This window comes from Camelina sativa, chromosome 16 (genome assembly GCF_030686135.1).
Source record: "Camelina sativa cultivar CO46 ecotype springtype chromosome 16, ASM3068613v1".
Taxonomy (NCBI): Eukaryota; Viridiplantae; Streptophyta; class Magnoliopsida; order Brassicales; family Brassicaceae; genus Camelina; species Camelina sativa.
This window is the reverse complement of record NC_141895.1, coordinates 24,807,351-24,826,580: the sequence shown is the minus strand read 5'-3', so window position 1 is coordinate 24,826,580 and position 19,230 is coordinate 24,807,351. Positions and strand designations below refer to the sequence as shown.

The 19,230-nt window shown below is 37.1% G+C and overlaps 4 protein-coding genes and 1 pseudogene across 11 annotated transcripts; 4 read left to right on the top strand and 1 right to left on the bottom strand.

The window, feature by feature from the left end:
- Window positions 1-73: 73 nt before the first annotated feature.
- On the bottom strand, window positions 74-3,766 carry LOC104751807 (phosphatidylinositol/phosphatidylcholine transfer protein SFH8). Of its 2 annotated transcripts, none has more exons than XM_010473846.3 (11): window positions 3,335-3,766; window positions 2,654-3,069; window positions 2,301-2,567; window positions 2,138-2,215; window positions 1,933-2,034; window positions 1,802-1,851; window positions 1,603-1,702; window positions 1,406-1,504; window positions 1,206-1,319; window positions 985-1,117; window positions 74-810 (listed from the first exon to the last, which is right to left on the bottom strand). In XM_010473846.3, the coding sequence occupies exons 1-11, from the start codon at window positions 3,366-3,368 to the stop codon at window positions 269-271; spliced, it is 1,935 nt and encodes a 644-aa protein (XP_010472148.2). In that variant the 5' UTR covers window positions 3,369-3,766; the 3' UTR covers window positions 74-268. The 2 variants fall into 2 exon arrangements, with proteins under 2 accessions (XP_010472148.2, XP_087348500.1); XM_087492374.1 differs by having other exon boundaries at window positions 2,654-3,057; window positions 3,335-3,709.
- Window positions 3,767-7,300: 3,534 nt separating this feature from the next.
- On the top strand, window positions 7,301-9,861 carry LOC104751806 (chaperone protein dnaJ 10). Of its 4 annotated transcripts, none has more exons than XM_010473845.3 (10): window positions 7,301-7,486; window positions 7,760-7,857; window positions 7,952-8,011; window positions 8,159-8,241; window positions 8,313-8,478; window positions 8,578-8,707; window positions 8,846-9,004; window positions 9,112-9,290; window positions 9,411-9,491; window positions 9,621-9,861. In XM_010473845.3, the coding sequence occupies exons 2-10, from the start codon at window positions 7,771-7,773 to the stop codon at window positions 9,711-9,713; spliced, it is 1,038 nt and encodes a 345-aa protein (XP_010472147.1). In that variant the 5' UTR covers window positions 7,301-7,486; window positions 7,760-7,770; the 3' UTR covers window positions 9,714-9,861. The 4 variants fall into 4 exon arrangements, with proteins under 4 accessions (XP_010472147.1, XP_010472146.1, XP_087348499.1 ...); XM_010473844.3 differs by having other exon boundaries at window positions 9,411-9,509; XM_087492373.1 differs by having other exon boundaries at window positions 7,357-7,486; window positions 7,647-7,857.
- Window positions 9,862-10,803: 942 nt separating this feature from the next.
- LOC104702693 (uncharacterized) lies at window positions 10,804-14,087 on the top strand. 3 transcript variants are annotated; one of them, XM_019238586.2, is made up of 5 exons: window positions 11,212-11,415; window positions 11,952-12,341; window positions 12,611-12,657; window positions 12,747-13,677; window positions 13,784-14,087. In XM_019238586.2, exons 2-4 carry the CDS (start codon window positions 12,053-12,055, stop codon window positions 13,671-13,673), a joined length of 1,263 nt encoding a protein of 420 aa, XP_019094131.1. In that variant the 5' UTR covers window positions 11,212-11,415; window positions 11,952-12,052; the 3' UTR covers window positions 13,674-13,677; window positions 13,784-14,087. The 3 variants fall into 3 exon arrangements, with proteins under 3 accessions (XP_019094132.1, XP_019094131.1, XP_087348497.1); XM_087492371.1 differs by having other exon boundaries at window positions 11,245-11,415; window positions 12,051-12,341; XM_019238587.2 differs by having other exon boundaries at window positions 10,804-11,415; window positions 12,051-12,341; window positions 12,747-14,087.
- A 576-nt stretch (window positions 14,088-14,663) lies between these two features.
- On the top strand, window positions 14,664-15,852 carry LOC104751804 (putative dehydrin LEA). Its single transcript, XM_010473840.3, has 2 exons — window positions 14,664-15,173; window positions 15,445-15,852. The coding sequence occupies exons 1-2, from the start codon at window positions 14,778-14,780 to the stop codon at window positions 15,664-15,666; spliced, it is 618 nt and encodes a 205-aa protein (XP_010472142.1). The 5' UTR covers window positions 14,664-14,777; the 3' UTR covers window positions 15,667-15,852.
- A 396-nt stretch (window positions 15,853-16,248) lies between these two features.
- Window positions 16,249-19,173, top strand: LOC104753915 (putative receptor-like protein kinase At2g21480 pseudogene; annotated as a pseudogene). The gene has a single exon (XR_015584943.1). The product of XR_015584943.1 is annotated as a putative receptor-like protein kinase At2g21480 pseudogene (transcript).
- Window positions 19,174-19,230: the final 57 nt, after the last annotated feature.

The following is a 19,230-nucleotide window of genomic DNA, read 5'->3' as shown; positions in this document are numbered from 1 at the left end:
ACTTTATATGATTTTGATTAACAAGTTTACGGTTTCAGATTTTAACGTTTTAAGGAGTAAAGGACTATTAAAATAGATAAAACATTCATAATTATAATGCGTGGCTCATAATCACAGAAGGAAACAGAGCTCTCTGTATTAACAGCTTTTAACATCAGAATCAGATAGAAGAGTTTCTTTGTTTTTTTTTTAACCTTAAAGAAGAACATCAAATTAAGAACGTGGTCTGAAGAAGAAGAGAGAGATTGTGATGCTGCATGGTGCTTAATTAAAAGCAAAAGAGATGTTTCTTCTTCTTCTTCTTCATCTTTTGGAATTGAGCTTCTTCTTGGCGATCAATGTAAGCAAGTAACTCTTCTTGTCTCATCAAAGCTTCGTAAAGCGCCTTTTTAGTAGCTATGAGCTCTGCTTCTAGTGCGTCTACTCTGCACACTGCTGCGTTCAACAGTTCTTCTTTCTCGTATGGCATCTCATTCGGCTTTGATTGGAGAGTTCCGATTTTACCTTCAAGCTCCGTCAGTTTCTTAGTCACAGAGTTCAGGAGATCGGTTTCCGTGATGTCTGGTACAGGAGAAGGAGGACGAAACTCCTCTTGTACTCCTTCACCATTAGTACTACCAAGTTCTATTGCGTTTCCTTGTGTTCCTGGTGGGGAAGTAGTAGTAGTAGTCGCTGGAAGAGTCTTGGTCACACGGTAAGATACTGTGCGGAAGAATGTGAAAACCGCCATCAAGATTGCCATGAACATGAATATACCTCTAGCTCGGATGCCTTCAGGATCGTTTGCAACGGTGGGAGACATTAAAGCCCCTGAAGGAAACAGATTGATAGAATTAGGATCGTCACACAAGGAAAACGAAAAGAAAAAAAAGCTTTGTTTTTATAACCCTAATAGAAAAAGAAATTGATACTCAATATTATTATATCAAACCCTAATAAAAGTCGGAGCCTACTTGTGCATAAAGTAAATTACAGGTAACTAACCTTTTGAGGCCACTCTTTGGATAGCGGGTTTCACCTTCCAGGTTGCGTCGACAGCTTTGTCAACCATTGGTACATACTCATCATACCCCGGAAAACTACCACCAGCCAAGCTTGTTTCACCAGCTATCTTTGCCTGCAAAGTCTCAAGAGAGCAAAAACGATAAACATCTGCACAGTTCAGACTCTGAATGTAACTAGACGGTGGAAAAACATAAGTTTACCTCTTCACGAACAGGTGTCAAGCGGAGATGAGAGAAACTCTTTATAGCCTTAGGAGACCCGATATCTTCGGCGTCAGATCCTGACTCTGCAGTGGAAGTGTCACTTCCCTTTATCTGTGTTTATGACACAGCCAGAGGTTTAGACACAATATGGTAAGTTACAAGTTATTGACTAGTTATAGGATTTAATAACTACATACCCATGGATATGACGGTTTTGCATAAGCAATGACCTTCCCCTCGCTGTTCAAAACTTTCACCACCTGCCTCGCTCGATGTGCTCCCCCATGAAGAACCATCTGAAATAATGTCAAGATAACCAACTTTCTCAGAATTCAACCTAATAGATGATTTATATAAAGTCCTAAAAAGAAAAGAGATGGGTCCTTTAAATGACCTTAACAATTTCAGGGTTTTTCCAAGGTCCCTTATCAGAAAGCATGCAACCACCTTGATCTGCGCAAGTACATGCACCTCCCAAGAACTCAGGCAACTCACTGTAAAAATGTGCAGACCAATTTATACATAAGCAAACGAACAATGCAGCTTTCGGTATAACAAACCAAACAGGAAAAAAAGGATCAAGGATCACATACTTGACATCAATGACTTCAAGCAATTTGGGTAGATACTTGTATCCAAGGACCTACACAACAATAAAATAGTCCATATAAAATAAATATTTCTTTTCAAAGAGATATAACCAGAGAACTTAAATCTCTCATACATGAATTTTAGCAGATGTTTTTGGGTCTAGAAAGCTCTTCACAGTGTTCCAGAGAAGCCTAAATCCAGGCCCTGCATTGATAATAAACATTTGGTGTAGAGTCTGCACGAAATAGCACAAAGCCAAGATTAGCATTTGATACCTGATGTCCCAGACACACAGAGGAGATCAACTAGTATTAGTAGAAGCTCCAACTAACTAATACCTCAGGATAATTGTCCCCATCGATCTTCTGCAATCGTGTGATAAGCTCTCGAGCAGACTTGGTAAAGTTTTTCAATCCCTGAATACAAAAATTATATAAGTACATGAGAAAAAACCCATTCCACAACACCCTGGAATGGAGAATCATAGAAAATAGTACTTACCACTCCCTGAACATCTAGAATAGTTGTACTGGAATCAATATGCCTCTTAGCAGCAATAGTACAGGAAGGAAACTTGATCATAAAGCACCTCTCAAACTCTTTTACATGATATCTTACATAACGATCCATGCTTGTTACTTGCATCAGTCTGTTAGGATCAACTTTCCCTAGTCTTTCAATGTAAATAGGTCTGCCTTCTTTGTCAACACCGTGATAACCGTGTGGGTAATGTCTCAAAACTTCATTAATCTCTTCGAAATCAAAATCCTATAATAGAGACAAATGAAACGTTTAAAAAGCAAGGGTTGACAGTAACAAACACTATCTTAGTGTTCAAAAAAGCTTTAACAAACCTGAATAATAGTGTCAGTACCAAACTCTTTCCTCCACTGAATCATATCAGCCCACATTTGCTTTGCTTTCTCAACATCGAATTTTCTCGCTTTCAAGAACCTCAACATCATGTGATAGTCGTCGTGTCTATCCGGAAGCAACTCGTCCATTAACAACGCTTGTCGGAACGCATCAACAGCTTGTAGCTCCTCGACATCTCTCACATCCTCAATGGATACAGAACTCACTCGACCATCACTCTTTCTTCTTCCGCTCTTCTTCTTAAGAGAATGCTTGAACTTGGTAGATGCATTGATGGCTTTCTTTTTCAAAGAACCAATCCTAGTTCTCCTCTCATCCTCAGAGTTCTCAAAATCTGACTTTCTTTCTTTTTTCTCATCACTGCTTAAGAATCCCTCAAAACCTGTAGTGAAAGCTGTTTTTGGATTTGAGATGAGACCTTATAAGATCATCTACTGAACTATTTGAATCTAAAGCAATTATGTTAAATCTAAGCTCAAGAACCTAAACTGAACAAACGAAAAAGCCAAAAAGACACAATTTTTTTTTTCTATTCTCAATTATTATATAAAGACCTCAAAGTTCATTCATTTCGAAGTTTAAGCTAAAGTAAACCCTAGAAAGAAAGAAAAGCTAGCCCAGAAACACAAAATTGTAGAGAAAGAGATCAGATCTCTTACATGGTCTGGCAAATCGATCAAGTGGACCTGACATGCTCTTCGACTAAAAAAACTCGAGTGATTCTTTTGATCTTTCCCCAAAATCTTTCGAGAAGGATGGCTGATCCACGAATCAAATGCACCAGCAAAAGAAAAAGCAAAAAAAAAAAAAAACCCTTTTTTCCCTGAGAATCTATCTATTTCTCACAATTACAAGAAACCCAGAAAAATCGCTAAAGAAAAATTGAAGGAGAGAGAAAAAAGAAAGAAAGAAACAAATTGAGAGAGAGAAAAGTGGAGTTGAATTCGGACCGAACACTATGGGACTTTCTCAGCTTCTTCTTACCTAAAATGCCTCTTTTTTAATCGTATTATTATAGTATTGTTTTGGTATATAAGTATAGAAGAAGGTTGTATTTAATGATAACCCAACTGTTACATTCGTTTTTCTTTGTGAACCCTACACTTTTTTTTGTCTTGCATTCTAACCCCAAAACTGACGGTGATATTTCGTGCCATGATTTTAGTTTTTTCAAAAATAAATTAAAACTCGGACGGATATTTCCAAATTATATATCATCAAACTGAATTTAAATACTATAATATTTTCGTATAAATCTATGAAATGTTGAATTTTTTTTTTGGTAAGGTATGAAATGTTGAATTAATAATATGATATATTGCATTTGACATAAAAGTAAAAAAAATTATAATTGAATATTAAGTTTAAGCATTGACAAAATATTTATAATCTGGGAAAATCGAATTGAAACTAATTTTAAAAAAAACAAAACTAAATTGAAGTTGTCAAAAAAAAACAAAACTAAATTGAACTCTGTCCTAGAAAAACTGATCTTAAACTTTTATATCTGAAGATATAAACCCAAACCAAACTTGAATATCTAAAATATCATACAATTTTATATCTAAGATAAACCTCTGGAAGCTGAAAGTAAAGCTCTCTTAACAGTGATGCAACAAACATGGATACAGGGAATAAAAAATGTTGTCTTTGAAGAGGATTGGGAGACATTAACTAAGATGCTGAACAAATCAGTATATATAGCTTTAATAGAAGGTGTCTATTAGAATATATTACACTGATCACAATTTTTTGAGTAAATCCAATTTGATTACACTCCAAGTACTTGTAATAATACAACTCATGTCTTAGCAAGGTTAGGATGCACAACAAACAATTTTTATTCTGCATGTTTTCATCCTTTTGTCTGGTTATCACATACTCTTTGTAAAGATTATAATTTATTATCAATATAATTTTTTTTGACGAAAAAAAGAAAAAAAAAACAATTGATAATTCCGCCAACAAAACAAAAAATATTAGTATTTAATGGGTTTTATTTTTGTTAGAAAAAAAAGAGACGACCAAAGAGAAGTAGAGAATGAAATATTCTTTTACATTATGACCCCACTTAATTTGGATCATTTTATAGATATTTCCAATTTTTATTTAGATTTGTTTTCTTTCAACATTGGTGCAAATATTATTTCGGAAGAGTGTGTCGTCCACTTCGACTAGATCGCTATGTTAAATATGGATTGATACAAAACCTAGATTGCATGGAAACAGAAACAGATACGCGGAAACGAAACATTTCGGAAACGAGAAACGGTTTTTTCAAAAATTAGGAAATGGAAACGTTTTAAAAACGTATGTACATATACATATATATATATATAGATTATATATTTATATCTATATCTATATATATAATAAAACACCAAACATAAAAACCATATCAAAAAGCTTCAAACAATAAAACTTCAAATATAAATATTAAATAGTTGAATTAAAACACTAATAATATTATATATTTATATCTATAATGAAGTTTTATATTTTTAAAATATTTATTTATTAAGTTTCAAATTAAAAAAGAAGTTTCCGTCGTGTTTCCAAAGCGGAAATGGAGTTTCCATCGTGTTTCCAAACAGAAATTTTGAGGAATCTTGTTTATGTGCCTTGTTTCCCAGTTTCCACGAGTTTCAGTTTCCGAAACGTTTCGAAAACGGGAAACGGACCTCGAAAAGAGTTTCCATGCAACATAGATACAAACAATGTGTGTTAATAATGTAATATAATTAGTAAATTTAAGTTTTAAATAATATTTTTATTATTCGAAAAGAATACCTTTTGAGAGTGTAAAGCTAAAATAAATTAGAATGCAATAACATACTGTTAGAAGATACTAATATTGAATATATATATATATATATATATATTTGTTTAACTTGTATGATTTTAATATTTTGATATGAGGCATGGGTTTTGTTAGCTTTGACAATTAGAAGAAGTTGGGAAATGTGAAATTTTCACAAAGTAAAGGGGGGGCAAAAGTAAATTTCCCATAACTGCCCGTATCGTGGACCCACACAACACGTGGCGAGTAGCGAAGGAGGATAGATTATTTCTTCAAATAAATACGGAGCAATTAAAGGAAGGGTGGTCAACGGTCGTTAGACCTTCCCAATTCTAGTTGGAATATTAATTAATTTTTTATACTATATATTTGTATACTTTGACAATAATAACACTGTATATACTTTCTAGAAACTAGAAAGATCATCATCTACAGAGAACTGAATTTTAATACAAAAATAAATTAATAATAATAGAAAATAGAGAAGGTTCATTAATTGAATAACAGCAAGAAATATTGACTTTCGGATTAGACTTCGTCGATCCAACAATGATCAGTTGAGTGATGATTGGTTAGTACGTTCTGGTTGAATTTTTACTCAATCATTGCTATTACAATTCCAACAACACACCAAATGTATTTAATTTTAATCAATAAAATTAAGTAACCACACAAGACACAATGCATCTAAAGTTCGGATAATAATTAAAAAAAAAATATGTATAGTAATGACTCTTTGATTCTCTTGGGTTATGAAGCTCATCGGGTCCATCCGAGTATAGAAGGGGCGTTCAAGAAACTGGCTACTCCATTCTTGTTTCCATCACTGCATATGGCGACCAAACATACATCCTTAATTATAATTGTGCGAGGGCTCTCTATCACTTTTATTTTCTAACCATTTGAGCAGATAATATGTTTAAACCTTTTATATACCTTGTCAAGCCGAAGTATTGTATTCATAAGCGTATTCGGTCTAATATGCTCAAATTTACCCTAGAACTACTCTTTTAAATAAGAGATCATTGTAGTATTTAGGGATCAAATCCACGTAGTTTATAGACTCACAAAATATATTTTTAAGTTCTTTAATTAAGTTAAACACGAATTGTTAATTAAAATATCAATGCAAAAGTTAAGAGTCTGATTTGTAACGTATAGAAAGCTATACAAAAAGTTGTAAGCTTTTCGGGAATAGTGCAAAATTGTAGTAAAAAAACTGCATATAAAAGCTGTAGAAAAAAGTTGAGAGTAAAGTTTTTGGTAAAGTTTTTAGTAAAGTTTTTATGATTGGTAAATATTAAAACTGAATATTTGTAAAGCTTTGTAAAGCTGTTATCAATCAAATTCTAAATAAAAAGCTTGTAAGATTTAGGTGGATAAAATGTTAGGCCTAGAAAATTATAGAAAATCAGATTAATTAATCAAACATGATTCAACAAGTTAAGCATCATTATTGAAGTTTAAATACAATTGTAAAATAAATCAGTTTTCATTGACAATATTATATAAGTTTAAAACCAGAAATCCAAATTTCTTTATAAAATCTAAGAATTAAATCAACAATAAAATCAAGTTTACATTCGGTAGACCCTCGCTTCAGGCAGGTGCGGGCAAACAATTGTAAGTGCTTTCGTATTAAACAGATTCCTCTAAGATTGACTCACAGCGTAGTGGTTTCGAATCTTTAGAGGCCGGGGTTCGACTCTCCATGGACTCATTTATTTATTTATCTTTTTCAAAATTATCCTCGAACGCGGTTCAGTCGGAGGATCCTCGGACACGTGTGCATTATTTATCGAGAGAGATGTGTGTGTACACGGTCACACGTTTCGAATATAAAAAAAAAGACCAAAACCGTAAACTCTGTCCACAAGGTTACACAGATCATTAGTATTCCTTTGCTTACTCGTCTCTTCGTCAGATAAAAAGACCAAACCTTTCTCAATTCCGCCAACTAGAATCGAGATATTATTGTCCCCTCTCTCTCATTTACATTTCTGCACGATCAGTAAGTTTCTGCCTTTTTTTCTCCTATGTTTTTTTTTTCTTATGTCTAGTTAGATTCATATGATCTCTCGCCACTCAAAAAATTGTTTCCCCAATTCTGGGTTTTTTTTTTCTTATAAGATCTGGAAGATCGATATTTATTCCCTTTCGAATGAATACAGGAAAATTGGGGAAATAAAAATCGTAAACAACATATTTCCGCATACATTTTGATATTGGGATGAAATTTAAAAACTTGGGGTCTTGATTTGTGTTTCGTTTCACATTTTTTTAGAAGAAAAAGGTATGGTGAAGGAGAATGAGTACTACGAGATCCTAGACGTCAAAACTGATGCTTCAGATGCTGACATTAAAAAGGCTTACTACTTAAAAGTACTGTCTTTTTTTTTTTTTTTTTTGTGTGTGTTTGGAAAAACTCTGCTTTTAGTTTGTTCGAATATCTCTTTGTTGTTCTTTTGCTCTTCAGGCGAGGAAAGTTCATCCGGACAAGAACCCTGGAGACCCTCAAGCTGCTAAAAACTTTCAGGTGAATCAAGACATTATAGAATAGTAGTGTTTTGTAAGATTGGTCTTTATCTGTTGTTTACTAGATATCTTGACAAAGTTTTCCCACAAATTGCTGGTGGGTGACTCTCATTTCTCATGTCTTTTGTTGCTTTCATGAATGCAAAAGGTTTTAGGCGAGGCTTATCAGGTTCTGAGCAATCCGGAGAAGCGAGCAGCTTATGACAAATATGGCAAAGAAGGGGTTCAACAGTATGTACTTATACAAACTTTATCATCTATTTGTGAACCATTGTAGCTTGATAACTTTTTCTTCTTTTCAGGGATACAATGGTTGATCCTGCAGCTGTATTTGGTATGCTTTTCGGAAGCGAAGTCTTTGAAGAATATATTGGGCAGCTTGCACTTGCTTATTTGGCATCAATCGAAGCTGACTTGGAATCATATGAGCCTGAAATCAGAAAGCAAATGCTTCAAGACAAGATCAAAGTACATTGTTTTTTTTTTTACCCTTCTATTCTATATAATTCGTCAATATGTTTAGTTACTTATCTCCATGTATTTAATTTATGTGGGAACTGTGTGCAGGCTCTACAAAAGGAGAGGGAAGACAAGCTCGCCGCTACATTGAAAAACAAACTTGAACCGTTTGTGGAAGGACGAACCGATGAATTTATCGAATGGGCTAACGAAGAGGCAAAGCGGCTGTCTTCTGCCGGTAAAAAAAAACAAATCCTTTTGCATTTTAGCTATGTAGGATAGAGTCTTTTGGCTGTTAAAAAACCAAGAAAGGTAGTGTTAGCTTTGTATAAACTGAAAATGATTTTTCATAAATCTTGCTTTGACACTGTTTAAGGTTTTGGAGAGGCGATGATGCATACAATTGGTTACATTTACACAAGAAAAGCTGCTAAAGAAATCGGTAAAGACAAGAGATTTATGAAAGTGCCGTTCTTAGCGGAATGGGTGCGTGACAAAGGCCACCATATGAAATCTCAAGTGATGGCTGCTTCTGGTATACAAAAAAATAGCAAATAAAGCAAAAAACCTCATGGTTTTCTAACCGAACAAAATCGTTATTTACTTACTCTGTCTGGATGACATTGTGTTTCGGATATGTAGGTGCGGTTTCGTTACTTCAGTTGCAGGATGAAGTGAATAGGTTGAATGAACACCAAGGAGAGAACAAAGAGGAGCATATTCAGAAAGCCATTGAAGCTAAAATGGATGCTTTGCTTCAATCTCTTTGGCAAATCAATGTCCTCGACATCGAATCCACTCTTTCTCGTGTTTGCAATTCTGTAAGATACTAAGATTCATCATATACTACATATATGACCATGTTTTTTTTAGGTAGTAATGATCAATTTCTCTTAAGTAATCATGTTATTTGTTTGTCTCTCTCTCACACACACATATAGGTGCTTAAAGATCCAAGTGTTTCCAAGGATGTTCTTCGAGCTCGTGCCATAGGATTGAAGAAACTTGGAACGATCTTCCAGGTGAGCAAGAACAAAAGGGTTCGTAACTTAACATAAAATAGAAACGATCATTGAGTTTATATATATATATATTTAAGATTCTGTGTTGCATTGAATCTTGAGACCCTACTCTATGTTTCTCTTTTAAAGGGTGCTAAGAAGCCGTACACGAGAGGAAGCAGCTTGCGTCGTGAACCCGCCGTGAAACAGGGCACCGGAGGTTCTTCAAAGGCGACGTCTTGAAACTATTACTTGAATACTCTGTTTCACTTATCTTTTTTATTTGGATGAAGTTGCATTTCTCCTTTCTTTTTTTACCTTCCCCAGTTTTGTAGAGATTGAATTGAACTTTTGCTTGTGTAGGTGAATTAATACATTGTTATTCTCATCAGATACTCGTTAAAATTATTAGTCCTGTCTAGGGCTAGGCATTCGGGTAACCCGTTCGGGTTCGGGTATTACCCATTCGGGTATAGGTAAACGGGTTTAGAAAAATAGAATTCATTGGATATTTTTAGATATATAGGTTCGATTCGGTTTGGGTACTATCGGGTTCGGGTAACAAATTTTAGAATCCGATTAATACCCGAACTACTGGTACCCGAAAAAATATAATTAAATTTAAATAAATTTAGTTAAATTTTGACTTACATAACAAAATATTTTAGATATTTTGATTATTTTTTATATTTAGGCATAAAACTAAATGAAATATTCAAAACTATAATCATAATTTTGAAGTAAAATGCATTATATTAATAATAAATATTATAAATATGTTTATATATTCGGGTTTAATGGATACCCAAACGGGTACTGGGTATTATCCGACCCTAACCCAAATCCACGGATATTAGAAAATAGAACCCAATAGAGTTTTATAGACAAACTCGTATCCAACCCGAACCCGATTTTTCGGATTGGGTTCCAAGTTAGATATTCGGGTATGGTTTTTATGCCGAGGCCTAGTTATGTCTCTTCTTTATTAATTATTTCCATATTGTTCACAACTCTCATAATTCAGATTCGAACTTAGCTATGACAAGATCTTAGAGGTGTTTGTTAGGTGATCTCATCAATCAAAAACCCCAACAACTTCTCCAAGATACAAAACTCGACATTTTAAAATTATTTTGTTTGTTGTTGGAACTTGGAACTGAGTGTTTTAGGCTTGACCGACAACAAAAGAGAGTATAAATAAGGCGTGTTTATGTGGACTTTTTATTCCCCTTTGATCCTTTACGTGTTGCCCTCACTAAGCTCCAAACGTACTTTTCTGTAAGAAAAACTCTAGATAAATCAATATCATACACTCTCTACAGAGGACTTTCATATATCTATTTTAGTCCTTCATAAAACTATAATGTTTCAATTTGGCAACCCAACCGTCCAAATTTACCGACGTCACTCCGTTAAAGTTGACGCCCCCTTCCAATTTTTTGTTGTCTTGCTAAAATGACGTGGCATCGTCTCTTACTTATGTTCCGCTAAAACTAACGGTTTCACAACAATAAGTCAAAACCATAAATGTTTGGTTAATTGGTTCTATCAAACCGAAGACCAATATCTAACTTGTCCTTTTTCCTAACCCAAAATTAAATACAAAATTGTACAAATGAAACTATAATGGAAAATTTTCCAAATTCACTAAAAAGCAAAGATTTAATCTAAACTAAAAAAGTAAATTACTCGATCTTTTAATTTGGTCCGGTTTACACGGGTCTAACCGGAATCAGACGGCGTTAATTAAAGACGTCAGAGAAGACTTGGAATCGTCTCTTTACCCTTCTCTCAATCAAGAGGGAGGGAGACAGAGAGAGAGAGAGCAGAACCTCGCAGTGCTTTAAGTTTTTTTCTCACTCTAAAAATTCCCACAGCACTCTCTCTCTCTAGCTATGTGAAATTGTATCTTCGTTTTTTTTTTCCCGGCGACTTCCGAGAGCAGGTTTGGTGTTCGTCACCTTTCTTCTCACATACTGAATTGTTTTTTTTTCTTTTTAGGGTTTTTGTTTCTATTTTAGGGTAATCTCAACTTGTTTTGCAAGTTCCTTGGCCCTAATCACGGATCTGTTTAGTTATGTGACTTGTTTGTTGATATTTTGCCCGATTCAATTGCTATTTTTTGTGTCCTGAGTAAAAAAATTTCCTTTTTTTTGGGAATTTTGTAGTGAAGGTAGTAGTAGTCATGTAAGCTCACTTACCTACAAGTTAGTGAGCAACGAATTTATCAATTTGATTTTATCTCAAACCTTGTATTTTGATTTGATGCTTCTTCTACTTCTAACTTTATATATCTTGGTCATGGGCCAGTTTTAAGTTACTGTGTGGATGAATGGTAAGCTCTTATCCATGGTGTGTTTTTGTGATTGGATTGATGTTTTGGGTTTTACTAGCTTTTCCTGTTAGACGTTTTAGGTTTTTAAGGATTTTATTAGTCATAATTGATTCTGATTGAGTTTCTTAAATTTTGTTTCTTGGAAGGTTTTGAGGTGGTTTTATGCACCAAAACATCTATCCGGGAGTGTCTTTTGTGCGGTGTGGTGCTTACTAGTTTTTTTTCTTTTCAACCATACGCTTCAGTTATGGGGAATGCTTGTTGTGTTGCTGCTCGAGACAAAATGGTGTTGCCTAATACATCAGCAGTTGAGAATTTGCAAAGAAACAATCTGAGGTATTCTCCTAACTGGAGCTTCCGGTGGGATAATAGAGGACGAGTGGCAGGTGAAGAGACCTCTGTCAGTTGGTTATCTGATGGGATCAGTCGTAACGATATGTCTGATGTCAAATCCGAATCTGCTTTCGTATCATCATCACAAGGCTCCCCTTTGGACAATTTTCAGGCGCAGTCATGGCAGAAATCTCCTGCTTCTGGTAAAAAAAGTTTCGACCCTTTAGACATGCTTATTGCGTTTGATTTGTCAAAAACTATAGACGACTTGAGAAGAAATTGTAGGCACCTTCTTGGAATTTAGGATTACTTTTCTACAGAAACTGTTAATGAGCGAAAAGGACATTGATGTTTTTGTTGACATAAAAAGTTCTCTTGTTTGCTTCTTCACTTGCTTTGATTGGTCTCCACCCATTTTTATCGTTAAGCTATGACATTTCCGTGTTATGACGTCATGTTATTGTTGTGGCAGATCAATCTTTTTCAGGAATTGCATCCATTGACACCGTCTCTGAACAGGTAAAAAACTAAAAGCCTTTGTTTCACTGCTAGCTATATATCATCTGCCATGTAGCTCTGTTAATATGACCTCTATTTTACTGTTGTAGACCACCCGGAAAAAAAATGATTCAACCAACCCTGCTTATTATCCATCTCCTGCAAAACGGTCTCTTTCATTGGCTTCTCAAGCATCATCCTTCTCAACGTCACCATTGTCATCCCAGAGCCACTTGTCAATGCCACCTCCTAGTTCATCGACATTAAAGCTGTCACCACGCCCTCATCTATCAAAGCAAGTCTCTGATGGTCAAATCCTTGGATTTACCTCACCGAGTAGAAGAAGCTCAGCAACTGAAGAGAGGCTGGGGAATGAATCTCAGTCTGATGGTTGGTCCATGCAAGCCTTTTCCGAAATGATGGCACATTCTCGCAGAGAGTCTTGCTCTTACGATAACGAGTTCTTTGGGCTTCGTCGTGACAAGATAGACCATCAAGGAAACAGAAAGTCCAGTGATCAGCAAAACTGTGGTGCTTGCTTGAGATCCTTGTCTGAAAAATCTTTGTTGAGTAGCCAGAAGATCTTTGCCACTAATGAGCTCTCTGTAGCTGCAATTCTAGCTTGTGGGCACGTCTATCATTCAGAGTGTTTAGAGCAGATGACACCTGAAGTTGACAAATTCGATCCTCATTGTCCCATTTGCACTCTGGGGGAGAAGAAAACATTCAAGTTGTCGGAAAAAGCGTTGAAGGCGGATTTGGATATGAAAGCTAGACAAAACAAGAGACTAAGGAACCGCGTTGTGGACAGCGATGACTTTGTCATGTTTGATCACAACCACAAGACGGTGGTGGCAGGATACAAAGGTAAAGCCCCAAAGCTAGTATCGAGTTCGAGCTTAAGAAACTATTCCCCAAAGCCTTTCCTTGCAAGACACTTCTCTTTCGGGTCCCGAAGTAACAGTGTTAAATCCCCAAAAGAGAATCAATCTCTCAGAAAGAAAGGCTTCTTCTGGACCAAATCTAGCAAACTTTGAAACTGTAAGCATCTCCCTACAAGCATCACCTTATGCACCTGAAGGTTATGGCTCAAACCAACGAGTCACACAAGTGAAAAAGCATTGATGATTGTTGAATCTTGTTGCAGATTCTAGGTGGTGTTTCTCTTCGTAAGCTAGGGCTATCAACGTTACGGATACTTTATCAAACGGTACACACTTGTTTGTGTGCACGTCATAGAATTTATCTTCCAAGTCTCAAGAAAAAACTTTCTTCTCCCTTTCTTTTTTGGTTTGGTGCATTCCCAAATTTTTACACATGTAAATATAATAATTATTATAGGATAAGGTAAAAGTTATCTGACTGTGGGTTAATTGGATCAAGGAATTCATATAATTATATATGCTGTATTATACGTTTTAAAAGAAGCAATACTATTCGTTAATGACTAACCGAATACTATTCCTCTGATTTTGTGGAAATGTTTGGTTACAATAAATTTTCTTCTAATGTAGTCTTCTTGTGTAGACCTTTTTTTTCTTTAATAGAAAAGTTTTAGTTTCCTAAAACTAAAAGTAGTTAGATAAAAAACAGAAAAACCTGGAACAAAATTTGTAGCAAAGCTAATATAATACGAAACTAAATGCGTATGATTGCATTGTGTATCCAAGGCTTTCCACCCATGTAGTAACATGTAACTGTAAGTCGGAAACTTGGAATCACCAATCAGCTAGCTCGTAACGTTTGGTCTTGAATATTTAAAACGCAGAACACCGACCTTCTTTAGCGGTACCAGGCCCGTGATCCAAATCATTTACATACCTGTCATTACAACATAGAAGACACGTACCTTACGAAGAAGATAACGTTGTTCTATCGAATTTATCAAAAAGAGAAGACGTTATTATGTCGGATTCGTGACGTATTCGAATTAAAGCACACACATGACACGTAGTACTCCTCTTCTAACCGTGCGTGTCAAAATATTTCACATTAAATACGCCACGTCTCATAACCACATGCAGGTTAACATTTTATATATATATGTACGCGCTTGTTCAACCGCAAACGTAGTATTCTAAGCAGCACTTGAGAATCTTGTAGTGCAAAATCACTTCAAAAGAAGGAACTACTTGTTGACAATGGCTGATTTGAGGGACGAAAGAGGAAACCCAATCCATCTAACCGACGAACATGGTAACCCGGTCCAGCTCACTGATGAGTTCGGTAACCCCATGCACCTAACCGGCGTTGCTACCTCCGCCCAACAACAACAGTATAAGGATAGTACCACCAGTGACATTGCAGAGCACCCTACTAGCACCGTTACCGGAACACATCCGGTCTCTACGGGAACGCACTCGGCAGTTGCTCCGGCAACTGCTGCCACTGCTGCCACCGCGACAGGAGTAGCCGCAGGTACCGGAGCAACCACCACAGGACAGCAACACCATGGCTCAACCACCACAGGGCAGCAACACCATGGCTCGCTTGAAGAGCATCTTCGTCGGTCTGGAAGTTCATCTAGCTCTAGCTCGGTGAGATTCTCATTCATATATCTATATGTAGATACTGATTTCCCGCACTCGTATTTGTATTCCCATCAGGGTTTTTAGTTTTGCTTTCCAAATATGTCATAATTGTTTTTGAAACACGAAAATATAGTACCAAAAGACCAAGTATGTACGTTAAGGGTTTTCATTTTTCAAACATTAAAAAGTGAACAAAAGCCTTCAAGCCTTTTCGTAAACACGGTTTCCTTTTCATGTATAAATAGTTAACGAGTTTATATACATGATGTTGGAATAGGAGGACGACGGGCAAGGAGGGAGGAGGAAGAAGAGCATAAAGGAGAAAATCAAAGAGAAATTTAGTAGCGGTAAGAACAAGGATGAACAGACATCGGCCACCGCCACGACCACCGGACCTACCACCACCACTACTACGACCACGGAACACCACGAGAAGAAGGGCATTCTCGAGAAGATCAAGGACAAACTTCCCGGCCACCACAACCACAACCACCCATGAACACCAATCCGATGAACTTAATTTTCATCATTTCATGAATAAAAAGGCCCATGGTCACTGGTCAGTCATATATATATATTATACATGTGGTCTAGTCAAGTTCAAATGTGTTTGCAGTTTGTGAATGTGACAATCGTATGATCATGTCTTTGTTTTATTTTATATAAAAGTGGATTGTATTTTGCATTTTTGCTTGCATTTTTCTCAATTGAAATGGGTCGAATCAAGATTCAAGAATTTTCAGAAAAAAAAAGAAAAACCCGTTCTGCCAAAAAAAAAATGCTATCTACAAGGACTTGGCAGTAGTCCCCTTGATATTACATGTGCAGTCTCATATACTGATGATATCTTTGCATGAGTTGCTCGATGATGGCCATGACCAAAAAGAACATCTACAAGGACTTGGCGATAGTCCCCTTGAAATCATAGTTTGTTTTGTATTGGCTTAATTGTGTTAACATCTTCATGAAGCCAATTTAACAGTTACCTAAAAATAAAACATTCACTAATTGTAACCAAAACACAAATAAGAAAACTAGCCACACATATAAACAACTACTCATCCTTTCTTTTTTCTCTCGCTCTTTCTTCAACCACAAGCATCCCAACAATCTCGTTTCCTTTCGTCGTTTCATTGTAGTCCTCATTCTTCTCTCTTCTCTTCTCTCTCTTCCCCCACGAAGGAGGGATAGAGGTAACAAAGAAACCAAATATACCAATGTGTCTTGTCTTAGATTCTTCTTCCAGGCCCTTCATGACTCTCCTGTTCACCGTCCTCCTATTCTTAACCGGCCTAGCTTCAGCGGCTCCCATCGGTGGTGGCCCAACCGCTAGTTTTAAACCGGCTGATGACATTCTCATTGATTGTGGGAGCAAGTCTTCAACCAAAACTCCTGAAGGTAGAGTCTTCAAGAGTGACTCAGAGACGGTTCAGTATATAGAAGCCAAAGATGATATTCAGGTCTCTGCCCCGCCTTCATATAAACTCACTTCTCATATCTACCTAACCGCTAGGATCTTTCGCGAAGAAGCAATTTACAAGTTCCATTTGACTAGACCTGGTTGGCATTGGGTTCGTCTCCATTTCTTTGCCTTTCCCAATGACAAGTTTGATCTCCAGCAGGCAACTTTCTCTGTTTTATCAGAGAAGTACGTCTTGCTTCACAACTTTAAACTTAGTAACAACAACAATAATGATAGCCAAGCCATTGTTCAGAAGGAGTACCTCGTAAACATGACCGATGCTCAGTTCGCCCTTAGGTTCAAACCTATGAAAGGTTCCGCAGCGTTCATCAACGGTATAGAACTTGTGTCAGCTCCAGACGAACTCATCTCTGATGCTGGCACTTCTCTTTTCCCTGTCAAGGGCTTTTCGGGTCTGTCTGAGTACGCGTACCAGTCGGTTTACAGGGTTAATGTTGGTGGTCCTTTGATTACACCACAGAATGACACACTAGGAAGAACCTGGACACCTGACAAAGACTACTTGAAAGATCCTAATCTGGCTCACGATGTCAAAACAACCCCTACAGCGATCAAGTATCCTCCTGAAGTTACACCTCTGATTGCGCCACAGACGGTTTACGCAACAGCTGCAGAGATGGCTGATTCTCAAACCATAGATCCTAACTTCAATGTCACATGGAACTTCCCATCAAACCCATCATTTCACTACTTCGTTCGTCTTCATTTCTGTGACATCATCAGCAAGTCACTTAATGACCTCTACTTCAACGTTTACATCAATGGAAAGACCGCCATCTCCGGGCTGGATTTGTCCACTCTAGCTGGCGATCTTTCTGCTCCTTACTACAAAGACATTGTGGTGAACTCGACTCTTATGAAATCTGAGCTTCAGGTCCAGATTGGTCCCATGGGAGAAGACACTGGGAGAAAGAACGCAATCTTGAACGGAGTCGAGGTCTTGAAGATGAGCAACTCCGTGAACAGTCTTGATGGAGAATTTGGAGTTGATGGTAAAAGAGCGAGTATGGGGAAGCAGGAAATGGTTGCAACTGCAGGTTTTGTGATGATGTTTGGAGCTTTCGTAGGTCTTGGAGCAATGGTTTACAAGTGGAAGAAGAAGCCACAAGATTGGCAGAAGAGAAACAGTTTCTCTTCTTGGTTACTACCAATACACTCCGGTGACAGTACCTTCATGACAAGCAAAACCGGTTCTCACAAATCCAACTTGTACAATTCCACGCTTGGCCTCGGACGCTTGTTCTCTCTCTCAGAGCTTCAAGAAGTAACAAAGAACTTCGATTCATCAGAGATCATCGGTGTTGGTGGATTTGGAAACGTTTACATCGGTACCATCGATGATGGAACTCAAGTCGCCATCAAACGAGGCAATCCACAGTCAGAGCAAGGGATCACAGAGTTCCACACAGAGATTCAAATGCTATCTAAGCTTAGACACAGACACTTAGTCTCCTTGATTGGATACTGCGACGAGAACTCAGAGATGATCCTCGTCTACGAATACATGTCCAATGGTCCTTTCAGAGACCATCTCTATGGGAAAAACCTTTCTCCTTTGACATGGAAACAACGACTAGAAATCTGCATAGGAGCTGCTCGAGGGCTTCACTATTTGCACACAGGAACTGCTCAAGGCATTATCCATCGTGACGTCAAATCCACTAACATTCTGCTTGATGAAGCTTTAGTTGCTAAAGTAGCTGACTTTGGTCTCTCCAAAGACGTTGCCTTTGGACAGAACCATGTCAGTACGGCCGTGAAAGGTAGTTTCGGGTATTTAGACCCGGAATACTTCAGGAGACAGCAACTCACAGACAAATCCGATGTTTATTCATTTGGTGTTGTTCTTCTAGAAGCTCTATGTGCAAGACCAGCCATTAATCCGCAGCTTCCAAGGGAACAGGTCAACTTAGCTGAATGGGCTATGCAATGGAAACAAAAAGGGTTGCTCGAAAAGATCATCGATCCTCATCTCCTTGGAACTGTGAATCCTGAATCTATGAAAAAGTTTGCAGAAGCTGCAGAGAAGTGTTTAGCAGATTACGGTGTTGATAGACCAACAATGGGAGATGTATTGTGGAACTTAGAATATGCTCTCCAGCTTCAGGAAGCTTTTTCTCAGGGAAAAGCTGAAGCTGAGGAGGTTGAGACCGCTAAGCCCATGGCTGCTGCTGCTACGCCGCCTTCACCTGCTGCCACCACCGCGGCAACAAGTGAACGTCCGGTTTCTCAGACTGAAGAGAAGGATGACTCAACAGTGGACCAACACTCTGGAACGGCCATGTTTACTCAGTTTGCTAGCCTCAACGGAAGATAAACTAAGCATTTCCACCAAACCAAACGGTGTGAAAAGTTAGAAAAAGAAAAAGGTAATCAGATTTGTTGAATGGTAATTTTTTAATTTTGTTTTGTAATTGAAATGTATTTAACGGTGGTGAATATGCATGTATCTACTCATGCTCCCATGTTATAGGCTGTTGATACTTAGGTTTCAAAATACAAAATTTTCAACGTTTTGTAAAACTGTATGCAAATCTCGTCTATTAGCATTTTATATTCGGAAGGTGCATGATAACAACA

Coding starts and splice junctions, on each gene's coding strand:
- LOC104751807 (XM_010473846.3), bottom strand. CDS start 3,368: ATGTCAGGTCCACTTGATCGATTTGCCAGACCAT. Junction 2,216..2,300: donor TTCTAGATGTTCAGGGAGTG/GTAAGTACTATT, acceptor TTTTGTATTCAG/GGATTGAAAAACTTTACCAA. Junction 1,505..1,602: donor AAAACCCTGAAATTGTTAAG/GTCATTTAAAGG, acceptor ACATTATTTCAG/ATGGTTCTTCATGGGGGAGC.
- LOC104751806 (XM_010473844.3), top strand. CDS start 7,771: ATGGTGAAGGAGAATGAGTACTACGAGATCCTAGACGTCAAAACTGAT. Junction 8,012..8,158: donor AAGCTGCTAAAAACTTTCAG/GTGAATCAAGAC, acceptor TGAATGCAAAAG/GTTTTAGGCGAGGCTTATCA. Junction 8,242..8,312: donor GGCAAAGAAGGGGTTCAACA/GTATGTACTTAT, acceptor TCTTCTTTTCAG/GGATACAATGGTTGATCCTG.
- LOC104702693 (XM_019238587.2), top strand. CDS start 12,053: ATGGGGAATGCTTGTTGTGTTGCTGCTCGAGACAAAATGGTGTTGCCT. Junction 12,342..12,610: donor GCAGAAATCTCCTGCTTCTG/GTAAAAAAAGTT, acceptor TTGTTGTGGCAG/ATCAATCTTTTTCAGGAATT. Junction 12,658..12,746: donor TTGACACCGTCTCTGAACAG/GTAAAAAACTAA, acceptor TTACTGTTGTAG/ACCACCCGGAAAAAAAATGA.
- LOC104751804 (XM_010473840.3), top strand. CDS start 14,778: ATGGCTGATTTGAGGGACGAAAGAGGAAACCCAATCCATCTAACCGAC. Junction 15,174..15,444: donor GTTCATCTAGCTCTAGCTCG/GTGAGATTCTCA, acceptor ATGTTGGAATAG/GAGGACGACGGGCAAGGAGG.